The 17,023-nt window shown below is 45.9% G+C and overlaps 2 protein-coding genes across 2 annotated transcripts in view; both read right to left on the bottom strand.

The window, feature by feature from the left end:
• LOC123761220 (treponemal membrane protein B-like) overlaps positions 1–10,219 on the bottom strand; it is a 51,264-nt gene extending 41,045 nt beyond the window's left edge. Inside the window, exons 1-2 of the mRNA XM_069339160.1 lie at positions 10,116–10,219; positions 9,780–9,863 (exon numbers count right to left, since the gene is read on the bottom strand). Of these exons, the coding sequence (XP_069195261.1) occupies positions 9,780–9,863; positions 10,116–10,219 (188 nt within the window). The remainder of the gene's footprint in view (positions 1–9,779; positions 9,864–10,115) is intronic.
• The window catches only part of LOC123761095 (uncharacterized), a 90,391-nt gene extending 75,777 nt beyond the window's left edge, over positions 1–14,614 (bottom strand). The window contains exon 1 of the mRNA XM_069339454.1: positions 14,208–14,614. The gene's annotated coding sequence lies outside the window, so the exon portion shown is untranslated. The remainder of the gene's footprint in view (positions 1–14,207) is intronic.
• Between the last annotated feature and the right edge of the window lie 2,409 nt (positions 14,615–17,023).

Here is a 17,023-nt window from a genome sequence, read left to right on the forward strand (position 1 = left end):
GGGCGAGGAAGGGTAGGGAGAAAGGGAGAGATTGAGGGGGAGCAAAGATTGTGAGGGAAGGAAGGGAGGGAGTGAGGAAGAAAGGTAGGGAGCGAGGTAAGAATTGTGAGATAGGGAGCGCCGTAGGGAACCGTAGTAGTAAGAAGTTGTGAGGGAGAGATAGAAGTAGGGATAGAGGGAGGGAGGGAGGTAGGAGAAGGCAGGTAAGGGAGGGAGGGAGGTAAGGGAAGGCAGGTGAGGGAGGGAGGTAGGTAAGGGAAGGCAGGTGAGGGAGGGAGGGAGGTAGGGGAAGGCAGGTGAGGGGGGTTTGAGGGAGGTAGGGGAAGGCAAGTGAGGGAGGGAGGGAGGTAGGGGAAGGCAGGTGAGGGAGGGAGGGAGGTAGGAGAAGGCAGGTAAGGGAGGGAGGGAGGTAAGGGAAGGCAGGTGAGGGAGGGAGGGAGGTAGGGGAAGGCAAGTGAGGGAGGGAGGGAGGTAGGGGAAGGCAGGTGAGGGAGGGAGGGAGGTAAGGGAAGGCAGGTGAGGGAGGGAGGGAGGTAGGGGAAGGCAAGTGAGGGAGGGAGGGAGGTAGGGGAAGGCAAGTGAGGGAGGGAGGGAGGGAGGGGAAGGCAGGTGAGGGAGGGAGGGAGGTAGGGGAAGGCAAGTGAGGGAGGGAGGGAGGGAGGGAGGGGAAGGCAGGTGAGGGAGGGAGGTTCTGAATTGCGTTTCAGGAAAGGTGTCCTAAAGCGCGCGATTCAGAAACACATCCAAAGCAATTTACACCTTTATTCATCTTTATTGACTTTGTTATATCTTGGATAAGTCCATTCCTGTCGTCCTTAGGAACGTATACATTGATGCATTCGTATACATAAATGTATGGCTTGTATGCATATGAATACTACAAGAAGGGAAGCCAGAAAATAATGCATTGTTGCAGTCACATTTGACCACCACCACCCCAGTGGTTGCAGTCACCGCCCACCACCCACAGCCCACCCCCAGCCCACAGCCCATAGCCCATCCTCCTGCCCACCACATGCACCCCACCACCCACAGCCCATCGCTCACCGCCCACCACCCATTCAAGACAGTTTTCATTAAACCAGAGAGCGCTCCCTGCAGCGCCTGGAGGTGAGGTCATTGGAGTAGCGTTGGTTGGTCTGGTGTGAGAGGTGAGAGAGCTAGGTGCAGCATAGCTAGGTGCTGTGTGTGAGAGGTGAGAGAGACAGGTGCAGCATAGCTAGGTGCTGTGTGTGAGAGGTGAGAGAGACAGGTGCAGCATAGCTAGGTGCTGTGTGTGTGAGAGGTGAGAGAGACAGGTGCAGCATAGCTAGGTGCTGTGTGTGAGAGGTGAGAGACAGGTGCAGCATAGCTAGGTACTGTGTGTGTGAGAGGTGAGAGAGACAGGTGCAGCATAGCTAGGTGCTGTGTGTGTGAGAGGTGAGAGAGCTAGGTGCAGCATAGCTAGGTGCTGTGTGTGTGAGAGGTGAGAGAGCTAGGTGCAGCATAGCTAGGTACTGTGTGTGTGAGAGGTGAGAGAGACAGGTGCAGCATAGCTAGGTGCTGTGTGTGTGAGAGGTGAGAGAGACAGGTGCAGCATAGCTAGGTGCTGTGTGTGTGTGAGGTGAGAGAGACAGGTGCAGCATAGCTAGGTGCTGTGTGTGTGAGAGGTGAGAGAGCTAGGTGCAGCATAGCTAGGTACTGTGTGTGTGAGAGGTGAGAGAGACAGGTGCAGCATAGCTAGGTGCTGTGTGTGTGAGAGGTGAGAGAGACAGGTGCAGCATAGCTAGGTGCTGTGTGTGTGTGAGGTGAGAGAGACAGGTGCAGCATAGCTAGGTGCTGTGTGTGTGTGAGGTGAGAGAGAGGTGCAGCATAGCTAGGTGCTGTGTGTGTGTGAGGTGAGAGAGAGGTGCAGCATAGCTAGGTGCTGTGTGTGTGAGAGGTGAGAGAGAGACAGGTGCAGCATAGCTAGGTGCTGTGTGTGTGTGAGGTGAGAGAGAGGTGCAGCATAGCTAGGTGCTGTGTGTGTGTGAGGTGAGAGAGAGGTGCAGCATAGCTAGGTGCTGTGTGTGTGAGGTGAGAGACAGGTGCAGCATAGCTAGGTGCTGTGTGTGTGAGAGGTGAGAGAGAGACAGGTGCAGCATAGCTAGGTGCTGTGTGTGTGAGAGGTGAGACAGGTGCAGCATAGCTAGGTGCTGTGTGTGTGAGAGGTGAGAGAGAGACAGGTGCAGCATAGCTAGGTGCTGTGTGTGTGAGAGGTGAGAGAGAGACAGGTGCAGCATAGCTAGGTGCTGTGTGTGTGTGAGGTGAGAGAGAGGTGCAGCATAGCTAGGTACTGTGTGTGTGAGAGGTGAGAGAGAGGTGCAGCATAGATAGGTACTGTGTGTGAGAGAGGTGAGAGAGAGAGGTACAGCATAGCTAGGTGCTGTGTGTGTGTGAGGTGAGAGAGAGGTGCAGCATAGCTAGGTGCTGTGTGTGTGAGAGGTGAGAGACAGGTGCATCATAGCTAGGTGCTGTGTGTGTGAGAGGTGAGAGAGAGGTGCATCATAGCTAGGTGTGAGGTGAGAGATGGTCCAGCTCTGGGGGTTGAGCTCTGGCTCTTTAGTCCCGCCTCTCAACTGTCAATCAAATGCCCAGGAGGGAGGGGCTCGCAAACTATGAAAAGTGGTAAGAATATCTCTTGACTCAGAATATAACGGTATCCCAATATAACGGTATATAACGGTATAGCTAGGTGCTGTGTGTGTGAGAGGTGAGAGAGAGGTGCAGCATAGCTAGGTGCTGTGTGTGTGAGAGGTGAGAGAAGACTGGTGCAGCATAGCTAGGTGCTGTGTGTTAGAGAGACAGGTGCACTAAGACAGTAAACTCAACGGTCAAGCTCTGCCATCAGTCAACTGTTGACAGTCCTCATCATGTCTTGACATAAAGACTCGTGGTCCTGCCTAGCATGACCTCTGACCTTTGGTAAAGTCATCCAGGGTAAAAATTTGAATGTAATTGCTGTGAGGCAGAGATCCATAATACATTAAACTAATGTGCTTTGTTGATTCTATGTCCCTTTCACGAGGGAGACGTGACTTTAAGAGCTAAAGCTCGATCGCTCATGCTCTGATTTTAAGCTTCCAGATATAGTTTCCTAAGCTTTTGTAATCGATACACAATTGAGGTGTGATGTATTTATGAGACAATATTAAAGGCGGTATAGCGGAATCGAACCTGCATCTACCAAGGTATTTCCGCATTAGTTTCTGTTAAGAGCATTAGTTCCATAACCATATAATGGCATAGTGTACCAGCTTAGGGCACTTATGTGTGATCGTAGTACTGATCGTTCTGTCCAAGTGGGTTCCAAACCCATGCATGGTGCCCATTCCGGAAACCATTTCCAACATCAGACCCATCAGGGTAATAAGGGGTAGAGGGACAGATGTAGAGGTAATGTTCAAAATGAGGAAGAATAACGAAAGAGCGTAACTGGAAACAGGGAAAAGTGAGACACAGGGCTGTGAACTAAAAAAAAATGTTTTTGCCGAATCGTAAATGAGTGGAACGAACTGGAGGAGGAAGCAGATGATAAAACGTGTGAAAAGAATCACTGCACTGAGCTACTGAGAGTCGAAAGGCGGGGCTTAAGAGCAGATGCTCGACCCTGCAAGCACAACTAGGTGAGATCACACACGCACACACACACACACACACACACACACACACACACACACACACACACACACACACACACACACACACACACACACACACACACCCGCACGCAGAAAGATAAACAGAGGGGAAAGTGTCTTCATAACAGAGACGAGCACAACCGTTACCTCAAGTCAGCCATGAAATGTTACCGCTAGATCACAACGCTAGTAATTCTTGACCCATAGGTAATCCTCCTGAAAGGGGGGGTGTTCAAATGCCCAGGAGGGAGGGGCTCGCAAACTATGAAAAGTGGTAAGAATATCTCTTGACTCAGAATATAACGGTATCCCAATTAAATTAAATTCAAATTTAAAAAAAAAAATGGCGGGACCGTCAGGCGGGGAATACTGGACATACACCGTTTTGCCAGAGAGATATCATCCTATTAAAAGCAATTTGTTGGCAGTTAGGCTGAAATTGTGAGGCGGGAAGGTAGGACTCTGGTCTCTCTGGACACCGGACGACCATCAGGTTTGAATAGTGCTTTAATTTAATTTCCAAAATATTTAGTTCCATGCAGTTTCTGATATAATTATTTTTATTTTTTATATGATATTTTTTTCATATGTGTATTCTGTTTTTCTTGGTGAGTGTTGGTTGGTATAATTCTTTGTTAAGGGACTAATAAATTGTTTTTTTAACGGTAATATATTAGGCTTGTTTTATTTAATAATATATTAGTGTTTCAGAAAATTAGGCTTGTTTTATTTAATAACATATTAGTGTTTCAGAAAATTAGGCTTGTTTTATTTAATAACATATTAGTGTTTTAGAAAATTAATAAAATTCATTGATTTCCTGCTTACGAGTGAAAATATCTAGGAAATTCTACTTAATTATTTTAAATATAGGTGCAGGAATAATATATTTGTTAATAAATGGTCATAATTGTTTTCGAATTGAGTCAAAATGTAGCGTAAAGACTGTCTGGTTGAGAACGATCTTGTAGTTTGATTTACAAGAAGTAATTTGGCTTGTATACAAGAAGTTAAATTGCCTTGTGAGAGAACATAATATCGGAAAATCTTATATTCTTAAATTATCAGGCGCATCTAGCGTTTCCTACCTACCTTGAGGCTACCTTGAGGTGCTTCCGGGGCTTAGTGTCCCCGCGGCCCGGTCGTCGACCAGGCCTCCTGGTCGTCGACCAGGCCCCCGAAGTACTGCTCCTTTCGGGCAGTACTTCGTTGTTGTTGTTTTAGATCTACTCAGAACGAAATATCCATGTAGCACAGGCTATGGTGAGCCCGTGGTAGTACTTCGTACCTCCCAGTCCTTCAGTCCCTAGTACTTATGGAGGTCGTAAAGGGTTTAGTAAATATAGATTTAATCCGACCAGTGTAGTAACGAGGGGTCGACGCCTCCGACACTAAACAGGAGCGCATTAAAGCGTCTCTTGAAAACCATTCGACTACGTTGTGAAGTGTTAAATCATACCCAGTCAAGCCCTTGCATTCAGACGGGTGAAGACTGTACCTCCCTGGAGACCTCCGAGTGAATGCATAAGTCTTTCCACCGCGTTAGATAGCAGATATGTCTTGAGGTCTTGAGATCTCTCTCTCTCTCTCTCTCTCTCTCTCTCTCTCTCTCTCTCTCTCTCTCTCTCTCTCTCTCTCTCTCTCTCTCTCTCTCTCTCGTGTGTGTGTGTGGGAATGGGGTGGCCCGGGGGGGGGGGGGGAATGTATGTAGGAGGGGCGTATATAAGTTTGAACCTGAAATTCATTCAAACCAAAGTTGTATTTATCTTGTATAATGAGTGAATTTAGTACACACATACATCAACATGTATACACAAAGAGTAATTATAGATGTCACGCCCCCGCTGGCGCCGCCCCCCCCCCGTCCCTTGATTATACAACATTAATAATTCTGCTGATTAACGAGCCACTCTTTCTCTCTCTCTAGAGTCGCCACTCCGTAAGAAATACAATTGTTTATCCTACTCGGAAACATAAAGAACCTGAAGCAACCTACCTTAACCTATCGAGTCCGATGCATAGAAAACGCGAATATCTGTCCTAATAGCAACCAGGGCTGAAGTGACCTCACACGCGTCTCAAACATGGCGGTGAACCAAGCAGCACAATCGGTGTAACCAGCCGGTGTTACCAACCGGTATAACCAACCAGTGAGCCTTGCGATAGACGCTGTCACAGCCGCTCGGTAAACCTAACTTTAAACATCTTACACACACACACAATTGACAGTTGAGAGGCGGGACCAAAGAGCCAGAGCTCAACTCCCGCAAGCACAAATAGGTGAGTACACACACACACACACATCCCTAGGCGGGATCCAAGAGTCAATGCTCGATCCTGCAAGCACAAATAGGTGAGTACACACACACACACACACACACACACACACACACACACAAAATCCTCAGAGGAATCGACCGGGTAAACAAGGATAAACTATTCAACACTGGTGGGACGCGAACAAGGGGACACAGGTGGAAACTGAGTACCCACATGAGCCACAGAGACGTTAGAATTATTATTATTAACATCTTTATTGACAAAATTAATTACAATTTTGCCTAATCTGAGGATTTTGATAGTCTTATTAAATTGAGGTTAATGCTAGTATTCACTGTCACGCAGGACAGAGGGTCATACATAAGACAATAGGCCTAAACTGTAGGCTGAAGCACATATATATCATGGTTACAATCAATGTTTTAATGTGTGGATATGTGAAAACAACTTTCTATTGTGCACTGCCACACAAGGGCAGGGATGGGTTCATAAGTGATACAGCTTAGAATATAAGTAGAAATTGTTCTTCATTCTTTAAAATGGACAAGCAAATTTTGGGTAAATTGTTAGGATGTCGTCCAGAACACCTGAGTCAATAAAATAGTTACACAGTTGGTGGTACAATAGGCCAGGAGGTCTAAAGTCCTTTACGGTTTCACATTCATCAATATAGTGTTCTAGTGAATGCATTAAAGGTTTATCACAGAGTTTACAATCTGAATATTCTGGTAGTGGCTCAGCCTCACTAACCTGCCAGATGTGTCTATAGCCAAGGCGAATTCGCGCGATTACTACATCACATTGCCTGGTCCGGTTACTGTGCTGACCATACAAATACCTATTATTACAGAACTTGTCATAACTTTTAATACTGCAGCTTTCAGGTCTCTGTGCATTTCTTAGTTCTTCTAAATCTGAATTAATTTCTTTAATTTGTATGTTTCTAATAACTGCATTAGATAGTCCAAAATCATAATCAATGTTTTCTTTCCTGCAAGCCTCATTGGCCAATTGATCTACAAAGTCATGTTTTTCAACTCCAACATGGGATGGGATCCACACAAATTTTATACAAGAATTATTATCATTGGCAAAAATTACATTCCATTTAATATTACAAGCTACTTCCGACATACATTGTGATGGGTTATTTAAGGACTGCAGAGCACTTTTAGAGTCACAGAAAATAACTCCACCACCATTGAGCTTAAGGTATTCAGTGGCTAGATAAATACCCAATAGCTCGGTCTGTGTCGTGCTTGCCCAGTTGTTCAATCTCTGTGTACTAGTCATGATCATTTCATTCCCTTTATACACTGCACATGCACAACCTGTTCTACCAGTGCCTAACTGCACAGAGCCATCAGTAAAGGCATAGGATTCAGTCGGTAACTTTTTCAGTCAGAGTAGTTAACGGATGGAATGCATTAGGCAGTGATGTGGTGGAGGCTGACTCCATACACAGTTTTAAATGTAGATATGAAAGAGCCCAGTAGGCTCAGGAATCTGTACACCAGTTGATTGACAGTTGAGAGGCGGGACCAAAGAGCCAAAGCTCAACCCCCGCAAGCACAAATAGGTGAGTACACACACACACACACACACACACACACACACACACACACACACACACACACACACACACACACACACACACAGATGTAATATATACACACAACTCACTCACCGAGCCTAATTGTAATTTGTTAAGTCTAGGATTCTCTTCAATGAAATTAATCTCCTGCTTCAAATGCCTTGATTAGAAATTTTAATACGAAATGCTACTCTGACGCATTTGAAACCACGTGCAACTGAAGGTGCACTAATTCGTAATTTGCGAAACAGTTCCCGACGTAATCACATTTATATTTCAACAAAAAATACAGAATGAGTTTTTTTGTTGATTTTCTTCTCGAAATATTTGTTTTTGCAGTGCTAAATATTTTTTGGCAGTGCTAAAAAAATGCAATGCCATGTTTTCCCGCAATATATTTTAGTTTTGAGTTTAATGGATTTAATTTTAATATTTTGTGGGAGGAAAATGTTCTTAATATACTTTTGATTGGTATAAAATATTTCTTAATTGGTATCAAATATTGTCATAAAATATTGATCATCAAATATTGACTAAACTGTAATAAAATACTAATTTATTATCTAATTATTTCATGTGAAGTGAAGCAATTACGCGTCGCTGAAGTTAGTTATGACGAATATGTCAATTAAAATTGGTATGAATTATTTTGATTTTAATTGCGAATTTCATGATTATTTTATATTTTTTATTGAGGTAGTGGCTTCAGTTTCAGTAGATAGTGTCTCGTTGTGTTGGAGGGGGTGTGTGGGGGGGGGGGTGACGCGGGGGGGGGGTGTGGAATGGGCGAGATGGAGCAGTTTTGACACATTGGTCGATTGCGTTAAAAATATAACATATTTACTGACAGAATGAGTTGCTAGGATGCGCCGTGGTGGAGACTGAGGGATGGGGTGGGGGTGGGAGGGGAGTGGGAGTTGTTAGGGCAAAGCACCAAGCCATTACGACTATATAGCACTGGGAAGGGGTCAGGATAAGGATTACGGATGGGACGGGGGGAAGGAATGGTGCCCAACCACTTGGACGGCCGGGGGATTGAACGCCGACCTCCATGAAGTGAGAGGACGGAGTTTTATCAGGATCAGGAAGGGGGGGGTGACTAAAACAATCCCTGACCAAGCAGGTTGTTGAAGCCAACTCCATGTATGAATTCAAAAGCAGATATATACGGTATAGGAAAAATAAGTCTGGCGTCACTGTACTAGACAATGCGAGCATATGGTTTTTCCGTGAGACTCCTCGTACTGTTATGTTAATAGTAGTTTACTGTTTATATTTCAACTCATCGCGCAATGAGTAAATGATGAGGGATGATGTTTAATGTTGGAACTTATGGATGAGTGAAGTCCTCAGTCACCCATACCCAGGAGCCAGGCTAAACACCACTCTATAACTTAACTACCAATTAAACAGTTACAGTATATATTCAATCTTATCAAGGGCTATAAGAGTCACTGATCCGTAATGAATAAATGAATTCTAACCTCTGTTGCACCATTTCGTAATTTATTAGTGTCGTTTCGTAGTTTAACGAGGGCTACTGGACTATTAATTTATATATATGTGATTGGTTCATGTAACTTGTCCAGTTGTGCGGGGTTTGTTATGAAGCGGTTCTCATACGTACCTTTTTTTTTTTGTTATGTGTTAAGCTGACGGTGGTTTGATCGTTACGTTCTGGTGTCAATTGCTGCATGTGTCACGATGTACAAAGATACACAAGAGCATCTAATCTCTGCTACCGTGAATGGCAACTTGAAGCCAACAGTCACAGTGTCATAGTATCGTACTTTAAAGCGTCCTCCTATGATAGAAAACGGTTGTCACCGTACGTTTTCTTTCATTGGTACCAGTTTATCTAATACAATTTTCACTTGTGGCACACTGTTTGACACTATTTTGTATATGTGTGTATATATCTCACGTAGATTAGTAGCACAGTTGATGGGGGTGACGATAGTGTACGATGGTTGACGTGGGAGTCATATGGTACCCGTGTGTCTGGCAGGGGGGTCGGTTTGTTGACGTCTACCACCAGCTGGGCGCCCGCCACCAGCCTCTCCGCCTTTGTTTTCCCGCGTAAATTCTGACAAATGGCGTTGGCGTGCGGTATTGTGATTTGTCTCCATAACAATTAATCTGTTAGCCACAGGTTTTGCAGGAATATACTGCTTTATTTTCATATTAATTGAGTCAAGCAAGTAGCTCGCAGATTCATTACTATGGTGAGCCCGTAGTTGACTTACCTGGCACAGGAGCGGGGCTGTAAAGGTGGACAATCACTAGATAATCGTACCAACATAGCCAAAGTCCCTATTACTGAATTAAAGCTATATGTATATTTACAATTATGAACTAATTATTATGATGAAATCCTCTTTAATTAATTGTGGATTAATTAGTTTGTTGGCGGCTTAAAACGCATAATAATGTATCCAAACAATATATATACGTAGAGTTTACTGTAGTCCTGGACAATATTCCGGACGGAAGTATAATTGCTGGTCGGTCATAAGCTATTGTCACGGCCATAATAACCCTCGTAAAGTTGATATAGGCCTTAATTAAGTCCAGCATCAAACCTGTGTTTGATGCTGGACTTAACACAGTCCAGCATCTTATTAGATGCTGGACTGTGTTTGATGCTGTGGTCATAGTAGTAGTCGTCGTAGTAGTAGTCATCCATAAGTCTCAGGAGACTATAGTGTTGCGCTCTGGTTGTCGTTCAGGACCCAGATTCACGAAGCAGTTACTCAAGCACTTTACGAACCTGTACATCTTTTCCTCGATCTTTGACGGCTTTTGGTTACATTTATTAAACAGTTTACAAGCATGAAAACTTCTCAATCAACTGTTGTTATTGTTATAAACAGTCTCCTGGTGCTTCGGAGCTCACTAACTGTTTAATAATTGTAAACAAAGCCGCCAATGCAGGCGATGAGTCACAATAACGTGGCTGAAGTATGTTGACCAGACCACACACTAGAAATTGAAGGGACGACGACGTTTCGGTCCGTCCTGGACCATTCTCAAGTCGATTGTGAACAATCCCTGTGACTCAAGTCACAATCGACTTGAGAATGGTCCAGGACGGACCGAAACGTCGTCGTCCCTTCAATTTCTAGTGTGTGGTCTGGTCAACAAAAAGCCGCCAATAATTGAGAAATGATGTACAGGTTCGTAAGTGTTTGCGTAACTGCTTCGTGAATCTGGACCCAAGTTACCGGTCTGGTTGTTGACGAAATGTTTTGTGCAGCAGCGGAACGAAAGGTCGTGGATCACAGTCGCAGGTGACGGATCACAGTCGCAGGTGACGGATCACAGTCGCAGGTGACGGATCACAGAAGCACTGCCTACGAGCATCACGAGCAATACAGGATAATTGATTGATTGATTGATGAAGATTAAGCCACCCAAGAGGTGGCACGGGCATGAATAGCCCGTGGAGTGAATGTGATCTTTGCTCGTGTGGGTCGAGGACGGATATTGTTGTTGTTAAAGATTTAGCTATTCAGGACGAAGTGTCCATGTAGCACGGGCTATGGTGAGCCCGTAATCTACGAGGACGGAGTTGTTTGTTTAATATATAGTGGGTAGGGGGAGAAAGAGACCCTTGCAGGGAAAGGAAGGAAAGAAGAGAGAGAGAGACACACATACGCACCAATATAAGAAGAAGAACACTGGAAGAACATAAACTAACTACCAGAAGAACACATTCAGTTATTATAACAAACTTACCCACTAACAGAGTAGAAAAGAAGCCCATATGATGGTTCAAAGGGACAAATAACGTAATTCAAACTGTTTTCAAACCAGTCGACTGAAGGATAAGAGGCAGGACCCAGGAGCTAAAACTCAACCCAACCTACTAGCCATTTACTATTACCATTTACCATTAATCCACTAAGACGCCTCCAGTGGGATGACCATTTAGCCAGGATAAGGAGAGATACCAGCTATCAAAAGGGGAAATGGATCGGCCCCCAGCGCCGGCCGCCACACCCAACCTCACCCATCCACTTGGTAACACTGTGTAGGGTGGGGTAGGGTGTCTCTCTCTCTCTCTCTCTCTCTCTCTCTCTCTCTCTCTCTCTCTCTCTCTCTCTCTCTCTCTCTCTCTCTCTCTCTCTCTCTCTCTCTCTCTCTCTCTCTCTCTCTCTCTCTCTCTCTCTCTCTCTCTCTCCTCTCTCTCTCTCTCTCTCTCTCTCTCTCTCTCTCTCTCTCTCTCTCTCTCTCTCTCTCTCTCTCTCTCTCTCTCTCTCTCTCTCTCTCTCTCTCTCTCTCTCTCTCTCTCTCTCTCTCTCTCTCTCTCTCTCTCTCTCTCTCCTCTATTCAACACCATGATTGGTTTATGAAGATTAAGCCACCCAAGAGGTGGCACGGGCATGAATAGCCCGTAAAATTTGTACCATATTTTTGCAAAAATTTGTGTTCGCTTGGAGAGAGGTGGTACGGGAAGTGGTACAAGTACAAATGGATGAAGTGGATGAAACATAATGGATATTAATAGGCTATTGCATGCACGAACATGAGCAGCTTATGTTCCCGCTTCTGCTGTCTCTGTGTTGGCTCGGGGTCTTGAAGTGGGTGCACTGTTGTCCAGAGTACACACTAGAAGGTGAAGGGACGACGACGTTTCGCCCTGGAAACACAAACCTAAACTGTCTCTATTTTCCGCTTGTTACAACTTGTAATAAAGTTGTTACATCTTGGCTTAACGTGTTTATGACGTATTAGAACGTTGTTACAACTTGCTATATTGGTTGTTGTAACTGGTTAGGAGGTGTTAAAACTTGTTCGAACGTTGTACCAACGTCGTAGTTTCGGTGTGTGTTTGGCGGGCGGTCCGTCCTAGACCATTCTCAAGTCGAAGGAAGTGGAGTCAAGTGGAATGTAATTATGTACTCACCTAATTGTGTTTGCGGGGGTTGAGCTTTGGCTCTATGGTCCCACCTCTCACCTGTATGTGTTAACTGGTTGTTGATTGCGAGTCATGACGTTTTGATGTGTAGTGCCTCGCTGATGTCGAGTCTTCTGTTGTCTGTGTTGCTTGTTAAGATGTCTCTGGTGATGATCTGGTTGTGTGAGGAGATTATATGCTCCTTGATGGAGCCCAGGAGCTAGATTCACGAAGCAGTTACGCAAGTACTTACGAACGTGTACATCTTTCCTCAATCTTTGACGGCTTTGGTTACATTTATTAAACAGTTTACAAGCATGAAAACTTGCCAATCAACTGTTGTTATTGTTATAAACAGCCTCCTGGTGCTTCGGAGCTCATTAACTGCGTATTAATTGTAAACAAAGCCGCCAAAGATTAAGAAAAGATGTACAGGTTCGTAAGTGCTTGAGTAACTGCTCGTGAATCTGGCCCCCTGTTGCTTGTGCATTGTTAATCGCCTTGAGAGAAGCGATAATCTCCTCAGACAACCAGACCATCACCAGAGACATCTTAACAAACAACACTGAAATTAATCGACAGGTATAACGACATCTGAAGACTCGACATCAACGAAGCAGTTAAGAACTCTGACTTGAAGTTCTGCGTCACTCTTTTCGTATATTGGGATAACTGTTGCTGTCTTCTAAATTTCTGGTAGGTCTCCTGTTTTTAGGTGTGTGTGTGTGTGTGTGTGTGTGTGTGTGTGTGTGTGTGTGTGTGTGTGTGTGTGTGTGTGTGTGTGTGTGTGTGTGTGTGTGAGTATGTGTGTGTGTGTGTGTGTGGGTGTGTATTGTGTGTGCGTGTGTATAAAGTTTGAGTGCATATTTTTTTGTGTGTATATATATTGTGTGAAATTACTTCAGTGTAATTAGCTAAGTGTAGTTACAGGATGAGAGTTACGCTTGTGGTGTCCATTATGTGGGTAGTTACCTACTTGTGCTTGCGGGGGTTGAGCTCTAGCTCTTTGTCCCCGTCTCTCAACTGTCAATCAACTGGCGTTCAGGTGCCTGAGCCTATTGGGCGTTATCATATCTACACTTGAGCACATTGTGTGCTCAACACACACTATGCGTGTGCACAGTGTGTGTGTGTGTGTGTGTGCTCACCTAGTTGTGCTTGCGGGGGTTGAGCTCTGGCTCTTTGGTCCCGTCTCTCAACTGTCAATCAACTGGTGAACAGATTTCCTAGCCTGAGATTCCTGATTCCTGTGTGTGTGTGTCTGTGCGTATGTATACTGTGCGTGTACTCTGGAAGTATGTGTATTGTGTACATATGTGTTGTGTGAGCATGTGCACTGTATGTGTGGGTGCGTGAGGCTCCACAGGGTCAACATTAACTGTGCTTGCATGAGTCTCCACAGGGTCAACATTGCCTGTGCTTGCATGAGGCTCCACAAGGGGTCAACATTGCCTGTGCATGCATGAGTCTCCACAGGGTCAACATTGCCTGTGCATGCATGAGTCTCCACAGGGTCAACATTGCCTGTGCATGCGTGACGACTGCGGCTCGGTACTGCTGGTCCCTGTTGAGCATAAGTCCGGTACTTTTCCATCGGGCTGTCTGCTTTACTGAGCAGACCCCTGCAGACGGAGCACCCTTCGCTTCCCTGCAGAACACCCCCTAGTGAACACACTGATTCTGGTGGTGTTCCTCCCGCTGGAACACCAGTCTACCTCGCTGACTGGAGCAGTAGCACAGTGAGGCAGAACAAGGAACTCCGACATTCACCTACCTGCTACTGAAGTCAATATCCTCTGATAATAACGCCACACCACAGCTTTCTGTCCTGTTCATTATGAGTTCTCACTTTAATTGTTGTTTTTGGGGTTGTTTTCCCTTCCTCGTATCACAAATTGGTAGTCTCGGCTGCTATTTATATTATCCTAAAGCGCCGCACGAGCGTGTGCCAGCTGCGATGTTTGCAAGTGCAGCACACACCACACCAGGTGGGGACTACACCCCTGCTCACTCTGCCCACTGTAGTGGGAGTGGTGAGCCAGCACCCCAAGAGCAAGGCCCGGGTTAGAGGCTCTGTGTGCACGCTCTCTCTCTCTCTCTCTCTCTGTGTGTTTCCTACGAGCGTGGGTGAGAAATTGTTTTATTCCCGCAGCCATCCGCCGCTCTGTCCACTTTCCCGCTCGAATCACACTGTCTTACGGCAAAGAGGTTGCCAGGGGGCGCCTCCTGCTCGCCAGCACCGGCAAACGGCTTGAGATATGCAGCGGGAGGTCAAAATATGGCCTACATGACCTAGTACACAGGTAAACTTGCGATAGAACACCAAGGGGTTATAGTTTCAGGGGTAGCAACATCTTGCGTGAGGCAGCGGAGTACTATTGATCACAGCCTAGGAGGGGTGCTAGCAACATTCTCTCCCTCCCTCTCTCTCTCTCTCTCTCCCCGTGGATGCTGATCAAGCCTATAACCTATCTCAGCATCTGATCATTAACAACGCCCCCCCCTCCAAGCCTCTCTATTATCATATTGATTAACTGGCTGACACTTGGATCCCTAATTGGTGGTAATCCAAGCCTTTGACACAATGTCCGTGGCGTCGAGGCGTCTCCTCGTTCCAGACACAACGTGTGGCGAGTCTCCTGTTCCTGGTTAATTATTCAGCATCAAGTGAGGCGTGGTGCCCACTGGTCAACACTCTTGCCATTGGCATTTAGATCCCCCCTACAACCCCCCTTCCCGGTGCCGTAGATGCCGTTGAGACGGCAAAAGTAGATAGAAATGATGTACTTCAGGCAGATGGAGGGAGGGCGGGGCACGGGGCGTCTGGGTGTAAAGGGCGGGAAGGGAGGGACTCTGGTCGACATCTCTGAGCCCGCCCTCCCCCACCCCTTCCACCCTATAGTTCTCCCTTCAGGATTTGACGCTCCAATTTTCTTCTCCTTTCAAGACTATGATGAAGGCGGTGTAAGCGGTTTCGACAGCCGTCTCTGCTGGAGCCTAGCGGTCAAGCGGGTCCTCAGCACCTGGTCTTCTGTTTCCCCTGACGACTTTATGCTATTTTTTTCTATCTTTAGAAAACATTATCCCAGCTGAGCTCCCTGGCAGCTTATCAAGCAGCATTATCGTCATAACTATCTATTGCTTCGTTATTGTGGTCAAAAGCTCTATTGTCACCAGTCATAAGCCTCCACCAGCTCCCCCCCCCCCTCTTCGGTGACGACCTCTCCTGCACGCGCCCACAATCCTTTCTCTCTTCGACCTTTCAGTTCACATCCACCACTCGCAGCTGTCTTCATCTGGCGTGGTGGGTCTTGTTTTGTCATGGTCTTGCCCTGGCTCGTGGGGCCTGGGAGGGGGGGGGGGGGGATTTCACTTATCCTTGGCTGAAAGGAACACAAACCTAAGATCTTCCTTGTCTCTGACTCACGGAGTCGAGAACGATATCTTTTATCTCTGGCTCTTGGGGTCGAGTCTAGAACGATATCTTTTGTCTCTGGCTCTTGGGGTCAGGTCGAGAACGATATCTTTTGTCTCTAGCTCTTGGAGTCGAGTCGAGAACGATATCTTTTGTCTCTGGCTCTTGGGATCATGTCAAGAACGATATCTTTTGTCTCTAGCTCTTGGGATCAGGTCGAGAACGATATCTTTTGTCTCTAGCTCTTGGGATCAGGTCGAGAACGATATCTTTTGTCTCTGGTTCTTGGGGTTAGGTCTAGAACGATATTTTTTATTTTGTTTAAGTCTCATGGGTCGAATCTAGAACGATATACTCTGCCTCTGCCTCTTGGGTGAAATCTAGAAGGATTTCCTTTGTCTAGGAGGATGGAGTCTAGAAGGATACCCTTTGTCTCTAGCTGATAGGATCGAGCCTCCACCTTTAAAATAATTGACTTCTGCCAGCTATGTTTCGGACGTTTTGGTCCGTCGTGGACACCATTATCAGGTCGTGTAATGACTTGATAATGGTCCGAAACGTCGTCAATTGTTCATTTTCATGTGTTCGGATCTGGCGTCGAGGCCTCGGCCTCGATATTGTGACTCGTCGTCTCCACTTATTTTTCTATTCAAATGTAAATATTATTATTTTATCTGAAAATGCTTCACTTTCTAGCATGAGAACTTGCAAATTCGCAGACGGTTGATATAGTCTTGGTTAAGTTACCCGGGCAGCTCTTGTGTGTGTGTGTGTGTGTGTGTGTGTGTGTGTGTGTGTGTGTGTGTGTGTGGGTGTGTGTGTGTGTGTGTGTGTGTGTGTGTGTGTGTGTGTGTGTGTGTGTGTGTGTGTGTGGGTGTGTGTGTGTGTGTGTGGGTGTGTGTGTGTGTGTGTGTGTGGGTGTGTGTGTGTGTGTGTGTGGGTGTGTGTGTGGGTGTGTGTGGGTGGGTGGGTGTGTGTGTGTGTGTGTGTGTGTGTGTGTGTGTGTGTGTGTGTGTGTGTGTGTACTCACCTAATTGTGCTTGCAGGGGTTGAGCTCTGGCTCTTTGGTCCCGCCTCTCAACCGTCAATCAACTGATGTACAGATTCCTGAGCCTATTGGGCTCGTATCATATCTACATTTGAAACTGTGTATGGAGTCAGCCTCCACCACATCA

The sequence above is a fragment of the Procambarus clarkii genome, chromosome 41, assembly GCF_040958095.1.
Source record: "Procambarus clarkii isolate CNS0578487 chromosome 41, FALCON_Pclarkii_2.0, whole genome shotgun sequence".
NCBI classification, from domain to species: Eukaryota; Metazoa; Arthropoda; class Malacostraca; order Decapoda; family Cambaridae; genus Procambarus; species Procambarus clarkii.